This window comes from Leiobunum rupestre, chromosome 4 (genome assembly GCF_980474605.1).
Source record: "Leiobunum rupestre chromosome 4, qqLeiRupe1.1.hap1, whole genome shotgun sequence".
NCBI lineage: Eukaryota > Metazoa > Arthropoda > Arachnida > Opiliones > Sclerosomatidae > Leiobunum > Leiobunum rupestre.
This window is the reverse complement of record NC_143387.1, coordinates 65,269,786-65,293,234: the sequence shown is the minus strand read 5'-3', so window position 1 is coordinate 65,293,234 and position 23,449 is coordinate 65,269,786. Positions and strand designations below refer to the sequence as shown.

The following is a 23,449-nucleotide window of genomic DNA, read 5'->3' as shown; positions in this document are numbered from 1 at the left end:
CTCTCTCTCTCTCTCTCTCTCTCTCTCTCTCTCTCTCTCTCTCTCTCTCTCTCTCTCTCTCTCTCTCTCTCTCTCTCTCTCTCTCTCTCTCTCTCTCTCTCTCTCTCTCTCTCTCTCTCTCTCTCTCTCTCTCTCTCTCTCTCTCTCTCTCTCTCTCTCTCTCTCTCTCTCTCTCTCTCTCTCTCTCTCTCTCTCTCTCTCTCTCTCTCTCTCTCTCTCTCTCTCTCTCTCTCTCTCTCTCTCTCTCTCTCTCTCTCTCTCTCTCTCTCCTGGTAGGAGGAGAATATTTACCGGCGATCATGAAAAAAGATGCTATAGCTACGCCTTCACATTCTCTCTTAACCCGAGACATTCTTGTAATACACTCTCTTCTACGATCGTCTACAATCTACCCGTTGGCAGCCTGTATTTTGGGCTTTCCCCCAACGCATTCTATCGGGGTTATTTTGGGGCGTAGATAAAACAAGTTGGCAAGCCAAAATATACCTCTCCTCGGAAGAATTGTCCCTAGTGGTATTAATTTATCGAGATAACCCTTAAAGATATATCTCCGCAATTTAGAGTTATTTGTTAAAAATATTAACCCATTTTTATCCCGGCCGGTATAAAATTTTAATTATAATTAAAATAATTGAGACGAAACGACCAATTTTAATTTATTCAGAATATCATAAGTTAAGTAGTTACAACAGTAAGTTAGACGTACTATAACAATGCACAATTGAATTAAACCCTTTTACAGAACAAGTTTATCAGTTAAATATAATACGAAGCAAATTTTAATGAAAGAAATATCTACAGAGGCTTTTTGGAATTACTCTCTTACGAAATACTTGCCGCATCTTTAACGCTCATTTTATTTCAACACTCGCCCTTGATGAAGATACCGTAGATATCTGGTAGTGGACGACTCGTTCACTTCCTGTTGACGTTGTGACGCATACCACATGAAAAAGACCAATGCCGTCCAATTTCCAATATCATATAATGACTCGCACACCCAAGAAATCATTGACTGCGTTAGAAATCGTAGATATCCAAATATCCACACCAAATGTATTTACAAGAAGCAAAAACCTTACCATCAACAAAGCACAGAGAGCCACTTGACGAACCGCCAGCTCTTAAAGCAATTAACGTTAAATTATCTCCTTTGAATTAACAGAACTATATATAGGTCGTTAAAAAAGTGGACCACCCACAGGGTCTACCCTTTAACCCTCTAATCTCGGCTGACTGCGCTAAAACAAGATTTAACCTTTAAAAAATACCAGATTAGGCCTTCATAAATTCATTAATAAAAAAAGACTTTATTACCTATTATGCTTACGATGCCTGTCTTAATTTCAGTGAATCTAAGGAGCTATCGGTGGTTCTGTGGTAGAGCGCTCGACTGCCAAGCCGAATGGTCTGGGTTCGAAACCTGGGTGGCGCATTTATTTTTAATCAATAGAGAAACGCTAAAGTAGAATTTCTTCGATGCAATAATTTCAATTTCAATTCTATTTCAATTAAACCAAAATTTCGTACTCTATTAAACACGCTTCCGATAAAGCTGAAGGTCTAATTTTCAATAAGGCGTAACAAGTGTCGGTGGTTCTGTGGTAGAACGTCCGCCTGTCAATCAGGAGGTCTCGGGTTCAAATCCCGCCCGATGCGATCGCAAATTGATACTAAGACGAATACCGTGTACAACTGGTGGAAACCCTGCCATTGGACGTTGAGAGGTAGCATTACACTCAGCACTCGGTCCGTCCCAAAGTCATTAAAAAGAAGTTGGAGATAAAACGCCCATATAAACACAACAGACTCAACATGCACATCCATCAGAACACAAACACAACAAATTCAACACTCACAACCTACGCATAAACATTACAAAAACCGTAATACACCAAACCGTCACGACGGTGAGCGAAAAAACACCATCCAAACCAAACCGCAAATGCATCCGTTAACGCTCACCGTCACACGGTGGTTTTGCCAACCCTTTGAGAAACTGCGTACGCAGTGATTACACTTTGCACCGAAAATGCGACCGCGTTCGCAGTCCTGACAGACAGACACACCCACAGACACACCCACAGACCTACCCACAGACCCACCCACAGACCCACCCACAGACCCACCCACAGACAGACACGGTCGTTGTATAACCCCTCCTAGGGGACTTTGTCCCCTCGGAGAGGTAAAAAATGGACGTTTCTACGTGTATTTCGAGATATCGAACTCGTATCACGTAACAGAAATCAGGATCCATACTTCGGGAAAAGAAGATACGCGGCCAAAAAAAAAGTAGAGAGCATCGTTTTGGGCCTTTAATCGAGCCACGAGTTTACGCTATGATTTATATTTAATCTATAGCAGAAATCTTTACCATTTCTTCCAGGAAAACGGACCCTTAGAATATAATAAAAAAATCAAAAACGTTTGGCGAATGCGTAGTAAGGCATTGTAGATGTTTCTAAGCCATTAGTTATTTTATTTCGGCATATGACGTTGAGTACGTCTAACTTTTGTCGTGAAAAGTAAAACCCAAATAGTTATTTTTAAATTCGATAGATGGCGGTGTGGTTAGTAAAATTCATTTGCTATTTTATTTTTGCTTCAGTTTCATAAAAAAAAAGAACAATACTTTTACATGTGATTTATTTTATTTCTGTAGTATTGGATCTATCCTTAGCACTTGTAACTTTTTAAAAACTTTTACAGAGACAAACTATTGTTACAAATTCTTCGTTAAACTTTAACTTCTGTGCCCAATCTGAAGTTCTCACAAAAATACCCTTGGTTAGTGGATGATGAGAATACGTTACCCAATTTGATAATAGAAAAAAAAGCGAATAGAAGGATTCACAATTGCCTACAGGAAAAAAAAAACATTTAGAGCAAGGCCATCAGAGGTTCGATTTCGATGCGTTTATTTATACTAGATGGCGTTAATTTAAACATTTGAGCGGGAATGGAATGAATATCTACATTGATTTATTACTGAATATTTCCCTAACACTATTTTAGCGTTGTTTTATGTAAAAACTATAAACAAAGGTTCAATTCAGCATAAAAATAAACAAAAAAATTATATTTTCACGATTTTAAGGTAATTTAACATTTTAACGTTTCAGACTACTGGCGCTATCTGGAATTACTTTGGGTATTTAAAAATCGCCCTCAAATGGCATTACCCTCGCGAAAGTCCTTGACAAATGTGTATCGGTCTATAGAGCGAAATCTAAGAGCCTAGAGGTTTTGTCACATTTCCAAGATCTAGATATCGAGTTTTTTCCTCTTCTATCCCGTTCCGTTGTTAGACCAATCTATCTTCTCCAGCAAATCGGCGTTTTTTCATCTTTACCGGATAGTTTCACTAGGCGAGTTCCATTCGAAATTCTCGTCTTTCGAAAACAAATCGTCGAATTCTTCTCTCTGCAGCTGAGCGTTTAGGTGCTAAGAATGAGTGTTATTCTTCTTATGTATTATTCAACTGAACAATAACGCTTTCTCTGTATTCTGGGGTGAGCTTTGAGAAAAAATTCTAAGAATTCTGCCGAAGTCGACGCTTCCGGAAACCCCGGAATGAAAATGAGGCCAGTGTGCCAAACTAGATTCGCTTACTTTTTTACTTTCCACTCTTCAATAAAAAACGTTTAATATTATTTTTATTCTTATCTGTAAGTACATTCCCTCACGTAATAGGGCCTACAATTGTTTTCCTTAACCATCATGCGTTATCTGTATATTCTTTTGTGATTATCGCGCTTTGTTCATCTTCACTCGAGGCCGGCGCAGCGCGGACTCGTCTCAAATTGGAAACCAAAAGAGCGAGTTTGAGATCTAGGCTAAGTCCTAAATATATTTGTGAAAAGCTTGAGAAGAGATCATTCTATTGGTTTTTTAATCGAATCTTGAGATGAATCTGTACTAATTTTTTTAAACCGGCCGTGGCAGAGAGCAATATAATATTTTGCTTAATGTAAGAGCTGAACCTGGACCCTAAATTTTCTTAAAATGAGAGTGGGTCGAGGATTAGCTAACTCATTTTATGAGCCTTGAGCTTTAGCAATTTTCGTTGCCGAGATGAGTTCAAATTCTGCGGTACTTTATCTCACAAAATATTGAAATGGATATGATTCAGAGCAAGAGAAGAATCCCTTTTACCGTTATTTTTTAGCTGAAAATATTCTTTGTGAAAGTGAGCCCTAGACAAACCCAGAACCGTTTCCCTGTAGCTACGAGGTGAGCCCGAGCCCAACCGACGACAGTCATCTATAGTCTGGCCATCTTTGTTATACCCAAATGTGCGCTGATGTTTTGTCTCTAGTCTAAGCTGTCTTACAACCATTATGGCTCAGCATAATGCTTCGCCCACCAGACTTGAATAATAGCTATTGTTCCGCGACTCTATACGTGAAAATAATTCGGTCTTATTGCGCCATATCTTCATCTGTTTATCAATGTAAATATCGAAGAAATACCCTTACTTAGCCTTCCTCTTTATTCTCCATTAAAAGCATCATATTTGCAAATGCTATTCGACCAAAATGAGTTTTACCAATAGCATATAATATATATCGTATCTAACAATACCGCTGGCTTCTCAAAATCATAAAATTATGATAATGAATGGAATTTCTAAGGCTATTTCATCGGCAAAATATGGTATATAAATCAAGAATGTATTTGTTTATGCAAATTTTGCGGGTTTCTCAAAATTGCCTTCATGTTCTAACAGTACGCTTCTTCCCCCCGCAAAAATAAATCAACCAGGTTGCTCATTGGCTCCCTAAAAATGACGTCCGCGCAATGGGAAAAATTAATGCATTTTTTGTAAAAAATAATTTTAATAATTTTGTATGCTCTATCTACCACACAGAATAAATATTTTTATTTTTTTAAATATTTTTATGCTCTTAAAAACTAGGCATTAAACGAATTTCAAACCACGCGAATTTTATAGGGAACGGTCGGACTCATTTTAGGTGTTTTTTTTAATAAAGGAACAGATATAGGCAATTTTTCTTTTTGCATTCTACGGGAACAAGTAATTAAGATTATTTTGAAGTGGGAACATGTCTTGCCCTAATACCAACTATGATCTAAATTAAAAATTCAACATATCAATACTCTATAACACTATGGCTCACAAAAAATCAAAAATGTTTAATGCTCCATTTTAAAGGCAGTTTAATATATTTTCAGTAAATATAACCAAATTCGCAGTGGGTTTCAGCAATCGCGAGAAATAACAAGCGAAGATTGGTGCAAAGTGCGATAACAACCACTTTGAGATTAATTAAAACTGTGAGTTTCGACCTGTTTAGAAAGGATCTTTATATTTTAAAAGGAAAACAAATTAAATAAACATTTTGTTTTTTGAGTTTTCGCCAACGTTAATGGTCAATACCCCTAGGTATCAATAAGCGCCGGGGGGAATTTGATTAAGATGACCCCGTAACGTGTCAAAAAAAGTCAATCTCCCTAAGTATAAATAAGCGCCGGGAGGAAATTCGATCAAGATGGCCCCGTAACGGGTCAAAAAAGTCAATCTCCCTAAGTATAAATAAGCGCCGGGGGGTAATTCGACCAAGATGCCCCCGTAACGGGTCAAAAAAGTCAATCTCCCTAAGTATAAATAAGCGCCGGGGGGAAATTCGATCAAGATGCCCCCGTAACGGGTCAAAAAAGTCAATCTCCCTAAGTATAAATAAGCGCCAGGGGGAATTCGATCAAGATGCCCCCGTAACGGGTCAAAAAAGTCAATCTCCCTAAGTATAAATAAGCGCCGGGGGGAAATTCGATCAAGATGCCCCCGTAACGGGTCAAAAAAGTCAATATCCCTAAGTATAAATAAGCGCCGGGGGGATTTGATTAAGATGACCCCGTAACGGGTCAAAAAAGTCAATCTCCCTAAATATAAATAAGCGCCGGAAGGAAATTCGATTAAGATGCCCCCGTAACGGGTCAAAAAAGTCAATATCCCTAAGTATAAATAAGCGCCGGGGGGAATTTGAATAAGATGACCCCGTAGCGGGTCAAAAAAGTCAATCTCCCTAAGTATAAATAAGCGCCGGGAGGAAATTCGATCAAGATGCCCCCGTAACGGGTCAAAAAAGTCAATATCCCTAAGTATAAATAAACGCCGGGGGGGAATTTGATTAAGATGCCCCCGTAACGTGTCAAAAAAAGTCAATCTCCCTAAGTATAAATAAGCGCCAGGAGGAAATTCGATCAAGATGCCCCCGTAACGGGTCAAAAAAGTCAATCTCCCTAAGTATAAATAAGCGCCGGGGGGAAATTCGATCAAGATGCCCCCGTAACTGGTCAAAAAAGTCAATATCCCTAAGTATAAATTAGCGCCGGGGGGAATTTGATTAAGATGCCCCCGTAACGTGTCAAAAAAAGTCAATCTCCCTAAGTATAAATAAGCGCCGGGAGGAAATTCGATCAAGATGCTCTGTAACGTGTCAAAAAAGTCAATCTCCCTAAGTATAAATAAGCGCCGGGGGGGAATTCGATCAAGATGCCCCCGTAACGGGTCAAAAAAGTCAATCTCCCTAAGTATAAATAAGCGCCGGGAGGAAATTCGATCAAGATGCCCCCGTAACGTGTCAAAAAAGTCAATCTCCCTAAGTATAAATAAGCGCCGGGAGGAAATTCGATCAAGATGCTCTGTAACGTGTCAAAAAAGTCAATCTCCCTAAGTATAAATAAGCGCCGGGGGGGAATTCGATCAAGATGCCCCCGTAACGGGTCAAAAAAGTCAATATCCCTAAGTATAAATAAGCGCCGGGGGGATTTGATTAAGATGACCCCGTAACGGGTCAAAAAAGTCAATCTCCCTAAATATAAATAAGCGCCGGAAGGAAATTCGATTAAGATGCCCCGTAACGGGTCAAAAAAGTCAATATCCCTAAGTATAAATAAGCGCCGGGGGGAATTTGAATAAGATGACCCCGTAGCGGGTCAAAAAAGTCAATCTCCCTAAGTATAAATAAGCGCCGGGAGGAAATTCGATCAAGATGCCCCCGTAACGGGTCAAAAAAGTCAATATCCCTAAGTATAAATAAACGCCGGGGGGAATTTGATTAAGATGCCCCCGTAACGTGTCAAAAAAAGTCAATCTCCCTAAGTATAAATAAGCGCCAGGAGGAAATTCGATCAAGATGCCCCCGTAACGGGTCAAAAAAGTCAATCTCCCTAAGTATAAATAAGCGCCGGGGGGAAATTCGATCAAGATGCCCCCGTAACTGGTCAAAAAAGTCAATATCCCTAAGTATAAATTAGCGCCGGGGGGAATTTGATTAAGATGCCCCCGTAACGTGTCAAAAAAAGTCAATCTCCCTAAGTATAAATAAGCGCCGGGAGGAAATTCGATCAAGATGCTCTGTAACGTGTCAAAAAAGTCAATCTCCCTAAGTATAAATAAGCGCCGGGGGGGAATTCGATCAAGATGCCCCCGTAACGGGTCAAAAAAGTCAATCTCCCTAAGTATAAAAAAGCGCCGGGAGGAAATTCGATCAAGATGCCCCCGTAACGTGTCAAAAAAGTCAATCTCCCTAAGTATAAATAAGCGCCGGGAGGAAATTCGATCAAGATGCTCTGTAACGTGTCAAAAAAGTCAATCTCCCTAAGTATAAATAAGCGCCGGGGGGGAATTCGATCAAGATGCCCCCGTAACGGGTCAAAAAAGTCAATCTCCCTAAGTATAAATAAGCGCCGGGAGGAAATTCGATCAAGATGCCCCCGTAACGGGTCAAAAAAGTCAATCTCCCTAAGTATTAATAAGCGCCGGGGGGAAATTCGATAAAGATGCCCCCGTAACGGGTCAAAAAAGTCAATCTCCCTAAGTATAAATAAGCGCTGGGAGGAAATTCGATCAAGATGCCCCCGTAACGGGTCAAAAAAGTCAATCTCCCTAAGTATAAATAAGCGCCGGGGAGAAATTTGATCAAGATGCCCCCGTAGCGGGTCAAAAAAGTCAATCTCCCTAAGTATAAATAAGCGCCGGGGGGGAATTCGATCAAGATGACCCCGTAACGGGTCAAAAAAGTCAATCTCCTTAAGTATAAATAAGCGCCGGGAGGAAATTCGATCAAGATGCCCCCGTAACGGGTCAAAAAAGTCAATCTCCCCAAGTATAAATAAGCGCCGGGGGGGAATTCGATCAAGATGCCCCCGTAACGGGTCAAAAAAGTCAATCTCCCTAAGTATAAATAAGCGCTGGGAGGAAATTCGATCAAGATGCCCCCGTAACGGGTCAAAAAAGTCAATCTCCCTAAGTATAAATAAGCGCCGGGGGGAATTCGATCAAGATGCCCCCGTAACGGGTCAAAAAAGTTAATCTCCCTAAGTATAAATAAGCGCTGGGAGGAAATTCGATCAAGATGCCCCCGTAACGGGTCAAAAAAGTCAATCTCCCTAAGTATAAATAAGCGGCGGGGGGGAATTCGATCAAGATGCCCCCGTAACGGGTCAAAAAAGTCAATCTCCCCAAGTATAAATAAGCGCCGGGGGGGGGAATTCGATCAAGATGCCCCCGTAACGGGTCAAAAAAGTCAATCTCCCTAAGTATAAATAAGCGCCGGGGGGAATTCGATCAAGATGCCCCCGTAACGGGTCAAAAAGTCAATCTCCCTAAGTATAAATAAGCGCCGGGAGGAAATTCGATCAAGATGCCCCCGTAACGGGTCAAAAAGTAAATCTCCCTAAGTATAAATAAGCGCCGGGGGGAAATTCGATCAAGATGCCCCCGTAACGGGTCGTGATGCGGTATAGCCAGTCAATTGTGCATACTTCCACTATTTAGCCAGTCATTTCTACTTCGTAGATGGATAATTCTCTAGTACGATATATATCATATACTTTTGTTTTTACAAGGGTCTACTCTACGTATAAACGTTGTGATGTTAGCTTATTATTCTTATATCCAAAGAGATCAGAATCTATTTAATATCTTTTATTTCTTTCTTTGGTATTACATTTGATTTCTTATCTAGTCGATACAAGTCGGTCTTGGGTACATTAGCTCGTTTTAGACAACGAATGATGTTGTCTTACGGTGTGGTCCTCGGAAGGGAGAGGTTTTCATTTCTTCTTGCAAGGATACGGTGGACTGGTACAGGGATTGGTGTACGGCGAGTAGTACGGGTTGTTGAGAATCTCTCCCCGACTTCCGTCGTATTCCAGACGACCTTTGTTACGGTCAACACGTTGTACGGAACTCCAGCCACGTTTCGTTCGGTCCAATGCACCACGGCGGTTGCCACTCGCTAAACTGACCGTGTTATTTCATTTTTAATATTTGTTTTTTTTTTAATAAAAATATGCTAGGAGCGAGTTTCAGCGTAAGTAACATAATTAACATAAGTATGGTTCAATGATTTCTGTTAATAACAGTCTGTTTCGGAAGTTTCGGAAGTTTCGGAAGAGTAAACTCGTCACACCCTATAATCGAATTTCAATAACCACACCGCCATCTATCGGCTTTACAAAAAACTATTAAGATGGTACTTATCGCAACAAAGTGAAGCCTAAACTAACGTAATAGGTCACCGAGGTCACGTCAATTAACCATCCTTGTTTGCTTTCTCGTCTAACTGCCCGTGTGTCACATATTGAAACTAATAATTATTATCACGTAGAATTATCAGTCCATAGCTATTAGATAAGGATTTATATGCTCAATGCCAAACAGGTTACCCTTAAAAAATTAGCCCGGGGATAATAGGAAGTGTCATACTAATTTGATTATGTTACTTATGTTTTTATTAATAACTTACTGATTGGAACATATTAATAAGATTCCAAGAAGCAGAATCATCGTACTTTTACTGATTTTCATTTCACTTTCTTCTAAAATAAGTTTGTTTAATCAAAAAAACTAAATGAGTTTTATGTGATTTTAGTTAACAATGACGGAGCTTGTTACGGATGGTTGATAAAAGAAGTCGCCACCAGGTCTAAAAGGGAACCAACTACTCACATATTCTCGTGCGTTTTATAAATCCAAGCGCTGTTTATCCCTGACATTATCAAGAAACAATTTGCGCAAAGAAGAACTTGGAACCGGCACATTTTTCATTTCCACGTAGTTCTACCAATTTGTTTTATTTATTTTTGTAAGAGCCAGATGCCGTTATGTAGTGAGTGGAACGGAAAGTATTAATAATGGAAACTTTCAAAAATACAACATTTTTAAAATTAATAGCTACTTTTAAATATACTTTTGGAAAATGCTGTAACGATTTTTTTTATAAATATAGTTATTTTTATAATAGTAGTTAATTATAAGTAAAATTACATTATAACTAAAAAAACTACGAAACAATTCATAAATAAATATAAGTAAAATTATAAATTTAATTTATACGTGAAATGCAAATATAATAAAATATCAACAATTTATTAAAAATAATATATTTATAATAATAATACTGATGAAAAATGTCTCGTGTACCCTTCAAGAGATGGCGCTTTAAACCTAAAATTAAGATGGACCCTGAAATAGGGCGGGTCGTTGGTATAACAGCATATCACCGAAGCTATTTATGCTACAGTCAATGGTTCTTCCTCGCGTAAATCTGTTCTGGTCACTATAGAGTCTATGGCTCCTTCTTTTATCAAGGGTTCGTAACAAGTTCCCTCGCTTATACACTTCTGCTCAAACTCTATTTCAATTGTTAAAGGGAATATAACTTCAAAAAGCGTTCTTTCTCGAAAAGCCTAACATACTTTCATATTGCTTTCGCAACAAACCACTATGCCGCGCCGAAAATGTCAAACGCAATAGAAGGAAGCGGACAATATTTGAACTCCTTGGCGGGTGACAGAAATACTAAAGGTTATATTTCCTTTAACTGACTAGGAAAAATGACCATTAATAAGCAAATATTTTGTCACTAAAACCATACATAGAAACATTCCTCTAGAAAAGCCGCGTGGATAAAAGTCTTTTTCATTTTTTTAAATACTACTTATCCGTGACATTTTTGTGAAATATAATATCTTTATATTTTATATGGCGGTAATCGTATACTTTTCAGAGGATATCACTGCTTTTATTTCACTCAAAAGAGTAATAATATCGTATTAGTGTTTGAGAAAGGGCTTCGTCTAAAGAAAATAATACAGAAAAGTATTTACCTCTGTTCTATTTCGTGGCGTCTTGTCAATGATATCTGTTAAAATAAATACCGCGTTTGGAAGCAATCCAACGAATTTAATATATTTTGAACAGAGCGTCTAGATTTTATTGAATAACACAAATGGGCCGACATGAGTTTGCAAAAATTTAAAATATTCGTTTTTCCAGTACGCCGTTGAATTGGTAACGTATTTCCTCTACGTGTAGACAGTTTCGATGCTGTAATTACAACCCTGCTTTTTTGGTTTTAATCCCCCGTCAACCACCCCCTACAACTATGGATTCCTCTTCCGTTACTACTAAATGGCGTTCTGCGACTATATTTAATGCGGCAGTTCACTATAGCTGTATGATTTGTGGATTTCTTTGTATGAAATGTTATAAATGAAATGATCAGCCTGTATTGTTCTCCCAAAACGTAATGACAGACGCTAGGTACAGGTTATGAACCGAAAACGAATTTAGGTTTCTGAGAACGTACGAGACTATCGTTCCAAGATATAGTATCTCTCTAGAAAACGTTTATATTTAGTTATTTAAAAGTTTAATTTAACTCCTAGTTTAGTTCATGCAACTTTAATTAAAGCTGAATTTAACTAATTATTTTTTAATTCATTATAAATAGTAAAATAGTTGGTAGATTTTTATATAAAATGAGTTGTGAACGACTCAAATTAATAATAATAATTCATAATATTTTCTTTAAATATGACGTTTACAAGTGAACTTTTTCACCGCCTTCAGGATATACAGGGTGTCTCAATTCGCTCGATCAGGCCATTTTTCTCAAAATGTATTTATGCTATGGTTCTGAAATTTTCAGGGTTTATTTGTTAGGTATGGAAGGCTTTGGTTACTAAATTTCAGAAAAATCGAACGATTTTGTGCCGTTTTGGAAAATTCATTTTTTCACCGGTAGGTGTCACGCAAAATGTTTCAATAGAAAAGTTGTAGGGCATAGTCGAAAGTGTAATAATAATTTTGGTTCGGTTGAAAAAGACCTATTTTTCACTGAGTTTGGAGGTCGGGGGAAAAACAAGTTGTACTAGCAGGCAATAGCCTTTAACGTAAACAATCGTACATAATCACAACACACATGTACATTTATTTTAGGGAACTTATGCTTTCAGCTATGTAGTTAATAATCAGATCTGCAAAAAGTTATTGTTAAAGAAAATTATTACGTTCAACACCTAATTAGACAAAGTAGACAAAGACCGCGTCTTCCATTTCGACGTGGTTACGAGTAAAATCATCAAACAAAGATTTGTAGACCAAAAATTACGCTTATTTTTCTTTTGTTGTTTTTTAACGTGAAATATCAATTGTCCGAGTAGTGTTTAAAGCGTTTACATTTCAAAGTTAAAACATTATCACAGCTTGGCCGATTGTTGTCCAGTATGCCTCTTTACACTCGAGATCAGCGGGCTCATATGCTAGAATTATTTTACGGAGAAGGTCGTCGTAATGCTACTCTAGGAAAGGCCTTTTCACACGAGCCAACTTTTTGATCCAACTAGATGAGTCAACTTGAGTTGAGTAAACTAGTTGGTTCGTGTGAATAAAAGTTCGATGAGTTGATCCACCAAAAAAGTACGCCAGAAAAAAATGGATCACTGATCCATTTTTGCTGACTCAGCATTTTGATTTGAAAAGTTGGCTCGTGTGAAAAGACCTTAAGTCAGTTATTTAGACGAAGATTTCCCAATTGCAGACTAAGTCATACGACGGTTCTTAAAGTGGTCCGCGACTTCGACAACTGGGGTAATATCAATCCGAGGTTTCGTGGTCGTGGTCTCCAGGACATCGACATGGAAAACACCATACTTACCTACTTCATCGCCTATCCTCGAGCGAGTGTCAGGACTGCCAGCTTTGACTTAGGGTTGGATCAAAACTACGTTTGGAGAACACTCAAAAGACACCATTTTCATCCTTATCGAGCGACACTTCACCAAGGACTGCATGACGGTGATAGACAGCGCCGACTCGACTTCTGCAATTGGTTTTGCCTCAAGGCTGACGCACACCAGGATTTCCACGATCAACTACTGATGTCCGACGAATGTTCATTCGGAAGAGATGGGCTTTTCAACCGTCAAAACCAACATATGTGGGACTAGGAGAATCCACATTGGGGATTTCCTCACCGCCACCAAGTGCAGTTTCGCTTAAATGTGTGGGCTGGTCTATGCCCACACAACTTTTCTATTGAAACATTTTGCGTGACACCTACCGGTTGGTTGGAACAATGGTTACAATTTTTCTGTTCACACTATTCAATTTTCTTGCTTACAATTAGTTGGTTTCAATTAAGAGGCCCAATTAATTGTATAGTGTGAACTGGGCTTCATTTTGTAATAATTATATCCGAGTTAACATTTTCCTTATCGTAAATTTTTTTTGTACTTTTGAGTTTTAGCTCCGCCCAATTTTTTATACATATTTTACCCATATCTAAATTTAATTTTCCTAATTTTGTAATAGCTACTGCTTCTTTAAAATGTCTTTTATAAAAATCTTCTTTATTTATTATCTCCCCGTTGACACAAGTGATTCGCTATTCCATTATTTTTCTCACCTTGTTTAATACATTTTTTTGCGTTCTTCTTTTCTTACGCTGAATTTTCGCTTTGTTTCTCCTACAAATGATTGTCCACATTCGCGAGACAGTTTATACACAATTCCCGTTTCGTTATTTGTTTCTGTCTTTGGTCTATTTTTATTCAGAATTGACGCTAGAGTTTCTGGTTTTTTACTTCTTAAATTAATATTCATATTTTTAAATTGTCTATTTGTCTTTTCAGTGATTACTTTTATGTATGGTCAAATTTTCTGTTTTTCATTTGGTTTTATGTGTTTTATTACATGTGCGTCAAATACATTTTTATTAAAATTTTTTGGGTAATTACATTTTTCTAATTGTTTTAAATAGTTTTCTTTATCCTTTTCAGGGGCGTCAGATTTTTTTTCAATTTTTTGTTTTAGACTTTTTAAGATACCTAGTTTGATATTGTTAGGGTGGCCTGATTTATAATTTCAGTAATTTTCAGAGTGGGTGGGTTTTTGGAAAACTGTTAATACAAATTTTTTACTTTATCTTTTAATTTTTATATCTAGAAACGGGAGTGTATTATTTTCTTCAACTTCGTTTATGAACTGTATATTTTCATCAATTGAGTTTGAAACTTCCGTTAATTTGTCTACATTAAGATTTCTGTTTTTTAACGTTAGCACATGGTCCATAAATCTATACCAGATTAAAAATACGGGGAGATAATAAATAAAGAAGAACATTTTTATAAAAAGACATTTTAAAGAAGCACTAGCTATTAAAAAATTAGGAAAATTAAATTTAGATATGGGTAAAATATGTGTAAAAAATTGGGGGGAGCTAAAACTCAAAAGTAATAAAAAAAATTTATGATAAGGAAAATGTTAACTGGGATAAAATTATTAGAAAATTAGTCTGTTAAAATAAAATAATAAATACAAAATAAATAAATGGCATAATGTTATGCCGAAACTATAGTCGGTTTTTAAATAAATAAACCTTTTACTTACGCATTTATTTCGTGTTTATTATTTTATTTTAATTATGCGCGTAAGGTGTTTCCAAAATATTGTTTTATAAAATGAGTCTGTATCAGGATGTCGCTTAAAAAGGGGCTGCGGCCCGAAACCTCGCCAAAGAAAATTTTAAACCATTTTTTTTAATAAAATGACATTTTACCTTGACGTATCCGTCACGTAGTGAAGGTTACTTTATAGTTAATTTTAACTATGGTAGACAATTTTAATGTATACACTTTTTTAAATACAACGTTTTCAAGTGAGCTGTTTCACCCGTTTATTCCCATTCGACCTAAATCCCATTCGACCGAATCCCATTCGACCGAAAGAATTTTAAAATGTAGCCCAATTGGCGGGGTGATTTGCTATTTTATTTATAAGGTATGTACTATCGAAGATCCATGTTTAGGTTAGGTTAGGTTAGGTTAGAGTTGGTTAAGTTTACTATTTCAGTTTTGGTTCAGTTACTTTTCTTGACTAGGTGAAGATAAAAATATAATTCATGCTCATTCCAAAAGCCAATTTATATAGCAGCGTTCGGTCGAATGGGACACATAAAAGCGTTCGGTCGAATGGGACACATAAAAACCGCACGTTTCGGCGGAATTCGGTCGAATGGGACACCTCAAAAACCGCCTTCGGTTGAATGGGACTAAAGCGTTTCACCGTCTTCAGGTTAAAACAAGCCTAAGAAACCAAATTTTTAAACCTGTCCTTGGACCTAGAACTAAGGGACGGTGAACTCAATAGGGTAAAGTTAGCTTAAAGAAACACCTGACACCAGCGCTGTGTTGACGGAATTCGGAAACGTTTCTACTCAAAGAAAACTATGGTATAAATCTTCAACGGCTGAAAGCTGATCACGTGACCCAACAGTAGAAATCGTTCATCCATCTGCCACCAGAGTTGCCGTTTGAAAATGTGGGTTTATTTGAGTTGCTACAATCGGGTCAAAGACTATATAACGCTTCGCTTACTAGACAGGCGTGTTCCTAGGAAAAACCTGTTAACACCTCTGTAGCACTGTTAAAGCTGGTGTAATATTTGGACCCGCGGCTAGAGGCGCCACTTGTAACACAGCTCAAGCTAGGGGAAATTTTGGGTCAGCGTCGAGATGGAGCCACAATCGGTATGCAAGTTGGGCCATAGAACACGCCTGTCTAGTAAGCGAAGCGTTATATAGTCTTTGAATCGGGTCGACTCATACGTTCTTAGTTAGCTAAATATGTTCTTCTTTATACGTAATTTAGTAACCAATATAGTACTGAACTGTGTTTATTTACAATTCTTTTGGAATGTACAGGTATATACAGAGCTGTTCATTTTCCAAGATTTACATTTTATTTATTTATAAGCTTTTTTTATTAACGTATAGATTCATTACAGTATTATGTATATTTTTATATAAAAAAATGATTTGTGACACTTTAATAGGCTACATGGAACTTCTGATATACAAAATTATAAAAATGTTTTATTTAACACTTACTATACGTATTCACCAAATAAATCGATTCCGAAAGTCAATTGGTTAAAATTTCGTTCGGCCAATCTTGTGAAGGCTTCCCCTGCGTCATAAGATCGTCTGTTCCCACTTTCTCACGCTTAAAGGGAATATAACCTACAAAGCAATCTTTATGGAGGACCTATTCAATTTTTCAAATTACCCTGTACAGTGGTGCCAAACATTTCTGAAGCCAAAGGCAAGAGCGGCCAGAGCTGCCAACATTGGTGTTCCACACCGAATACCTTAGGTTATATTCCCTTTAAAGTTCCACAGAGTCGTACGAATTAGTCGTAGCTCCTCCCCTTCCGTCACGTGACTCACGCGTAAATTTCCGCTTCTATAGCAACACCGTCAAAATGCAAACAATTATGTGGCACTGAAGGAAAGACTATAGAACCGACAACGCGGGGGAAGTGAGTTTTCTCAAGGTTATGGAAACAAAATTTTAAATAACTGCATTTTGCAATCGACCTATACTTTCAAATGTTTTAAGCGCTTTTACTTAAGTGTAAAGGACGTTCAGAAAATAATTTAATAGTTATTAGCTCGTCAAAAATTAAAGTTTAAATTTTCAATTGACGGACGTAGACCATGAGAACGCACGTGAATAGAGTCGCGATGGAGATGAAGGTCGTCTGGGCGTTATTGTAATAAGGGGCGTTTCTGAAAGCTGGGTTCATTCGCATACAGGCCAAAGGTTCAATGCGGCATATTTCTCGGATGTTATTGCCACCCGGGTATATTCCGGGTCCACCCGGAGGTATGGGCATCCCTGGTGGGCCGCCCATTCCAGGGGGAGGTCCTCCGGGCATGCCCGGGCCGAACTGGTACGCTCGAAACACCGTGTCCAGTTTGTCATCCCCTGTTGCTGGATCGGCGTCACCTCTAGTCAGAGCTCCCAAACTGAAAATGGATACGTAATTATTGTACAGGAAATGAATTCGCAAAGAGCCACGTAGCGGCCCACGCTAGAAGTTCATAAACTGCTGAATTTTCGTCTGCTTAACAAACGGTTGATTTTTTGCCATAGAAAATCGTCTGCTTATAGTAGACGAATATCCTGCTGTTTGCGAACTTCTTGGGTTTGCCGCTACGTGGCTCTACGTAATATGAAAAGCCTAGTTAAGAGGTCCCGAACACCCACTCTGGCATACTATGTAGCGATAATTCGTTTGCTGTCGATTTTTCGTGACACTATTTTACATAGACGACCGCCATCTATTATTAAAAAGCAGAACATTCGCTACGAAGTATGCGAGGGTTTTACCCAACCCTAATGTTATTCTTGAGTAACTAACTTAGAGATGCACCAATATATCGGCCTATTTTTCTAATATCGGTATCGGCCAATATCGGCTTAAACGAAGCCGATATTGGCCGATACCGATATTATAAAAATATTTTCAGGAAAATTTGATTAGCCGCGCTACGTAAGCCAGACTTCAGAAGCTAGATCATACCTTTTTTAGACAGGGGTTACGAGTGTAAACAAATAAAAAACAACGATATTCGATTTGTGATAGAAAATATGTATCAAGTAAAATGTAAAGAAACACATTCGGATACGCTCTTGCAAACGTTTTTATGAAAAATTTTAATAAAATGGTATGACAGTACACTGAACGGTCTTTTACAATGATTTTATCATATACACTACTGTTATGATAGATAACTTCAGCCGATATATCGGCGGATTTTATAGGCCACGAATATCCGACATATCAGCCGGACGATATATCGGCTGTACATGTAACCATATCGGTGCATCCCTATCTAACTGTATTCTTGATTGTATAGAATCTTCTCACAGTCTAGCATAAATTAATATAAACAGAAGTGTATAATATATATCTGACGAGATAAGTGTCCATCTCTCTATATTGCTACTAATATTCGTTTGGAACCTCTACCTTCGTAAGCTCCCGTCAAATTTTCAAAATTCGTTTTACCTCATACAATAACTTTCTACTACAACCGGCAAATAAGTAAGTGAATATCCTTACGAAGTATAATTTTTACAGTTTACATTGTATTATACGATACATATTCTGACGTGATACATTCCGCAATTTAGTGGTAAATTCGGGAAATTTCCAAGTGGTCTCGAGCTTGCGTAAGTACGTGTTTCATTTTTAGGGCCTAAATAAATAATTATCTCGAAAGAGATATATTATGATATAAGTGATTAATTAACGGTTTGGATAGTGCAAAATATTAAAATCATTCAAATTAATCGACTATTTAAATTAACAGAAATATTGTGCACAATAAATATCGTTTATTTTAAAAATGTTAAGTATTAAATCCAAATGTATCGTACATTTATGACAATTGTATTCGGCAGTAAAAGATATTAATTTATTTACCTTAACGTCTTTTAAATAATATTTCCATAAAAGAACGATACCACTACAAAAAATGTGTATGTTAGAGTTCCTGGTATAAATAAATCTAATATAATAATCAGCTAGGCTAATACCCAAGGCACCACCTTAAGCCTAAGTCATCAAGCGACTTTTGAAGCCATTAATTCAGGTGGCCGGGTTACAATGCGTAGGAGGGTGGTGACAAGCCCTGCATGCCACGCGTTCGAGCCAACAGCTCCCTACACTAACTATTACCGTTAACCTCAACAAGTTTTTATGGAAGGGGAAACCTAAGATCTCGAGGGAAAAACCCTTAAACCAGTGTCGTAAGAGCGGGGTCGTAGCGCGGGAATGGGTGTTGAATTCATAATTTAGTTATTTTAAAATAAATATTTGTATAATTTCCAGAATACAAATAATTCTTATAAATGAAATTGTCAAGGACAACAGAAACACCTTTGTTTCAATCGGATGGTAAGTTATTTCATACCTTATATTTTAACAACGAACATTATTTATTGTGTTTTGCATGATGTTCTTTTCATAACAATTAAATCCAAATAATTTTTAAAGCGAAAAAAATATGAATATTTTTCATTTTTTTATTTAGCTTTTTTTTTAAACCGGGGCACCGAGGATGACTTTGTTGAGACTATTTTTGGCGTTGCTTCAAATCCACCATACACTCTAACATAATTTCACACTCTAACATAATAATAATACTAATCACCTAGGCTATAATAGCCAAGGCACCAGTAAGCTCCATCCCTCTAATGAATGAAATCTTCCCGGTACCTCATTGGTTCCCTGAAACTGACGTCTTCCAGCACGATCAGCGTTGCCAGATTCTGAAAATGAAATTATCGCACCAAGGCCACAAAATAATTGATTTCAGGGGAAAATTATCGTACTTTTAAACATTTGCTGTAAATTTAAAATTTGGTTGAATATTGGCGTTAAACTTGGTCAATGTTATTATTTATGAGAAATCGAAAAATTAACAACGTTTAAATCAAGTGAAAGAAAAAATAATATTAATAGTTAAAAAAATCTTGTTTTAGGCATATAAAATTATCGTACGGTAAAATAATTATCGTACGACTGGCAACACTGAGCACTATAGAAGTTGTACACCAGTGACGTTTTTCTCCCCCCTTCTCATGCCGGCGAAATTTCTAGTTTGAAGCCCGCGAATCATCTCAACACAGTCTTTGTCCTATATTTGAAATAAAGCACTCAAGGAAGCGTAAATCTCCTATTTCGATCGCGACTGAAACACCCAACGATAGTGATTTTCGATACAAAATTGTCGATTCTTCATCAAGACATTATTCGAACGAGATTGAGTTTATGATTTCCCTTACAAATATTGAAGATTTAGCGATAATTTGAAGAAAATCTCCTTCCGGTCTCGATCAGATATTCCGCTCTTTGTTATCCAAAGCGTGGCGCGAAGTATATTACAACCAATGAGAGAAAATGAAGAAAGGCGCCTCCATATTTTGATCGCGTACTTTTCTCGGGCCTTTGTCAATTTTATTCGATTTGGAACTGAATGCCGTAAAAACAAGAAGCTTAACTAAAGAATACGTCGTTAGAAAACTTTGAAAGGACATTTCTCAATCAAATCGCAATTCCTTTGTTCGCTTAAGTTTTTGCCAAAATAATCGCGACAGCGTTGATGATAAGACTCCGCGGATTAGAAAATGTTATTAAAGATTCCAGATCTATACTAACGAAAGATTTTTCAAATGTTAGTTAAAGGTGTATTCCTAATTTTATTTATCGAAACTGAGGCTTTAGCTCCTATGACTTAACGTAGAGATACTTTATTGGTATAAACATATGTAACATAATTATTAAAATTGACAAAAATTATGGCAAAATTGATTTTCAAAGTTTTTCGCAATCAAGGTGTAGTTTATCACAGAGTTTTTTATTTTCCAATATATGTCCAAGCCCAAATACACTAATACTAAGGACGCAGTTCGGTTGCAAGTTCCAATAGTCAGTAAAATTACACGCAAGTAACATGCATGTGGACAGAATTTATATACCGGTGCAACTAGGTGCAATAATTAGTTGGTTCGCGTGGAATGAAGGGCTTGTCACCATCCACCTACGCATTGTAACCCGGCCACCTGAATTAATGGCTTTAAAAGTCGCTCGATGACTTTGGCCTAAGGTGGTGCCTTGGGTGATTAGCCTAGCTGATTATTAACTGACCCATATCACCGGTGTTCTCATCAGAATACCATGCGCAAGCGTCCTCAGCCCAGACGGATGACGAAACAACCAGGGGTAGTGAGGGAGCCCTACTATACTGACAGTCGCAGCAATGGGAAGACCATCCCCAACTTCGCGCACAGCTGTGGGAATAAGAGTGGATGGCTTAGCATCTCCAGCCTACACCCTACCTACGTAGGTAGAGAGCCATGACCTTCTGAAAAGGCTCCACACTGCGACCCAGCGCGACCCCGCGACACTGGCACCGGAGCCCCGTTGTTGACTCCAAATGGTGAAGAAACAAGGGCCACATCGCCTCATACGGAGACGCGCCGCCACACAACTGGCTAACAAATCCGTCGAATCGTCAGCGACGGTTGGACCCTCTCCGTTAGCCTGAGCCGAAACCCAGTGTCCAGCCCATACCTGACCGAAGTCGAAGGTGAAGATAGGACCATTTGATCACGGCTGTAAAATAAGTGGGTAACACAAGCTAAATTGCTGATAAATCCTTTATTTGTTAACTTAATTCTTTACACGTCAACTCTCTCTCTAAAATTCAAAACTCAACTGACTCTTAATTTTTTCAAAACCTCACTTCACGCGTTTACAAATCATTCGAAATCGTGCCTAAAATACGACGATTAAAATCACGCGCTATCCGATATTCCATTCTCTTTATATTCATTTCTTATAATTTTAAACACATTCCAAATATATAACACGGCTAACATCTCCTAATGCGCCACCACCCCTATGGGTTACAAGAGCCAGACCCCTACCAGTTATCGTACACCGTGACCCGTTAAGGGCCCAAGCAAGTAACATGTTATCTTTTTATGTTCTAACAAGTCGTTTGTTCTAAGTGTGGCGGCCAATCAATTTCATGAGCTGTACACAATAAACCCAGAAAGTTTCTACAAACGTGCCCAAGTGTAAATTATTACTTTACCAGTTGTATGAAACAAAAAAAACGCAATTGTAGACAAGACTATCATTGTGTACTTTTAATTTTTCAAAAGAGCTGACAGCTGAAGTTAAAACTCTAATAACTAAAATACAACAATCAAATACTAAAAAAGTGGCCAAAAAGTTCCGTTCTTATTAACATGAGTCTATACAATAATTGATTAACTTTAAAAATGCATTTCTAAGTACTATATTGTTCATTGAATTGTAATTAACCATGGAATAACATATGGAGGAAAGTAACTGAGCTAACTCAAGATTGATTGCAGAACCACGCAGTGTTCAAGCTTTTAATTTAAGAAATTAGAATTTGTTTATGTAAAATTGTTGTCAGAAGTTGGTCTTTTTATGTTTTGAATGAGAGTTTCACCTCAGTGTTCGACTTTTAAATGACACCTCAACAACCAGTGAGCGCTACGGTAACGTCTGTACGGCTCAAATAAGTGCACTCTCAAAACTTTTTCGTTTATTACAATAGTATAAGTGTACTTTTGATTGGTTATAGAGCGGTTAGATCGCTGTTGTAGTAGTTGTACTCTTTAGTCCTAACACATTTAAGAAAGTTTAGACTCTGATGCTCTAAATTGTACTTTAAATTAATAAATGTAATTTTTTATTTCGAAGTATAGATATGGAAATTGAAAAACCAAAACCCTTAAAAACAGCAGTTGTTTGACAAATACTGACTTTAATGTCTTATGAACTAATAGCCCATAGGGTCTATTGTATTTCTGTAGTAAAAAAATATCTGAACAAAATTTCCACTTTCTAACTTGAAATTTATTTTTTGGTAATTGGAAGCAATTAGCTTTTTCAGGTTAGGTGACTCGGTGTAAACTTAAAAAGCTAATTTATGATCTAAATTTATGTAAATTTAACATCACTCCAGTGCTATTCATTTTAGAGACGGTAATTGCGTGACCATTTTTAAAAATATAAAGATACTGAGATTGTCAGCTCTTAATTTTCTGCCAACTCGGTTACCAGTCTTTTTCCAAAACCAAAATTAACGATGTATACTCAGAAAGGAGGATATATTTATATATATAAAAGGAAAGATAATTATAAACGCTTCCTACCTCAGTATCAGCATAGTAACGACCATTAGACGAGTCCCTTTTGCTCCTCCCGCAAACGGTATCCGACGGAAACCTTCCATTCTTTTAAGACGAAATTCCGTTAATTGGGTAGACCTAATTAGCCAGAGAAAACTCTACCGGAGAAAGGTCTTTCTTCGTTTTCTAATGATTAGCTCTTCGTCGCGAGAAAAGGAGGGATTCTAAGAGGTTGGCCGGTGTACGTTCCGCGAGTGGGACCTTTGACTTTCTCGTGGCTGGCTTCCCAAAACAGGCCGAGGCGACTGTGCACAGTCGAAGGCGCCGATTCATCCTAGACCCGATTTCGAGGGGAAGAGTGGATGACTGTTTTTTCCACTAAATTAAACCATCTTTCCGGACTCGATGGCAACTTTATACCAATTGAAAATAGCCGCGTATTTGCGTCGTTATATTTTATTTTTGTCAGAAGTGAAAAATATGAAACTGAGAGAATTTTTGTCGTTCTAATTTTAATTTTTCGGGGAAATGTGGGTCAGCCGCGCCCCCTGAATTCGTGTCGATTGTTGGCTTAAAGCGAGGCCGCTCGCAAGTGCCCCGTAATCGTCAC

At 37.7% G+C, this 23,449-nt stretch overlaps 1 protein-coding gene and 1 long non-coding RNA gene across 3 annotated transcripts; both read right to left on the bottom strand.

Moving 5' to 3' along the window:
- Nucleotides 1-8,941: 8,941 nt before the first annotated feature.
- LOC149948783 (uncharacterized) lies at nucleotides 8,942-11,207 on the bottom strand. The gene is made up of 3 exons (XR_016480529.1): nucleotides 11,143-11,207; nucleotides 9,780-9,852; nucleotides 8,942-9,274 (listed from the first exon to the last, which is right to left on the bottom strand). It is a non-coding gene; the product is annotated as an uncharacterized LOC149948783 (long non-coding RNA).
- Nucleotides 11,208-16,075: 4,868 nt separating this feature from the next.
- LOC149948782 (uncharacterized) lies at nucleotides 16,076-23,205 on the bottom strand. 2 transcript variants are annotated; one of them, XM_090172625.1, is made up of 3 exons: nucleotides 23,002-23,205; nucleotides 22,864-22,944; nucleotides 16,076-17,126 (listed from the first exon to the last, which is right to left on the bottom strand). In XM_090172625.1, exons 2-3 carry the CDS (start codon nucleotides 22,941-22,943, stop codon nucleotides 16,787-16,789), a joined length of 420 nt encoding a protein of 139 aa, XP_090028751.1. In that variant the 5' UTR covers nucleotide 22,944; nucleotides 23,002-23,205; the 3' UTR covers nucleotides 16,076-16,786. The 2 variants fall into 2 exon arrangements, with proteins under 2 accessions (XP_090028751.1, XP_090028750.1); XM_090172624.1 differs by having other exon boundaries at nucleotides 22,864-23,205.
- Between the last annotated feature and the right edge of the window lie 244 nt (nucleotides 23,206-23,449).

Excerpts from the sequence above, each read along its gene's own strand:
- LOC149948782 (XM_090172624.1), bottom strand. The coding sequence starts at position 22,943 with ATGGAAGGTTTCCGTCGGATACCGTTTGCGGGAGGAGCAAAAGGGACT. Across the intron at positions 17,127-22,863 it reads GTTACTATGCTGATACTGAG|TTTGGGAGCTCTGACTAGAG; the intron begins GTAGGAAGCGTT and ends ATCCATTTTCAG.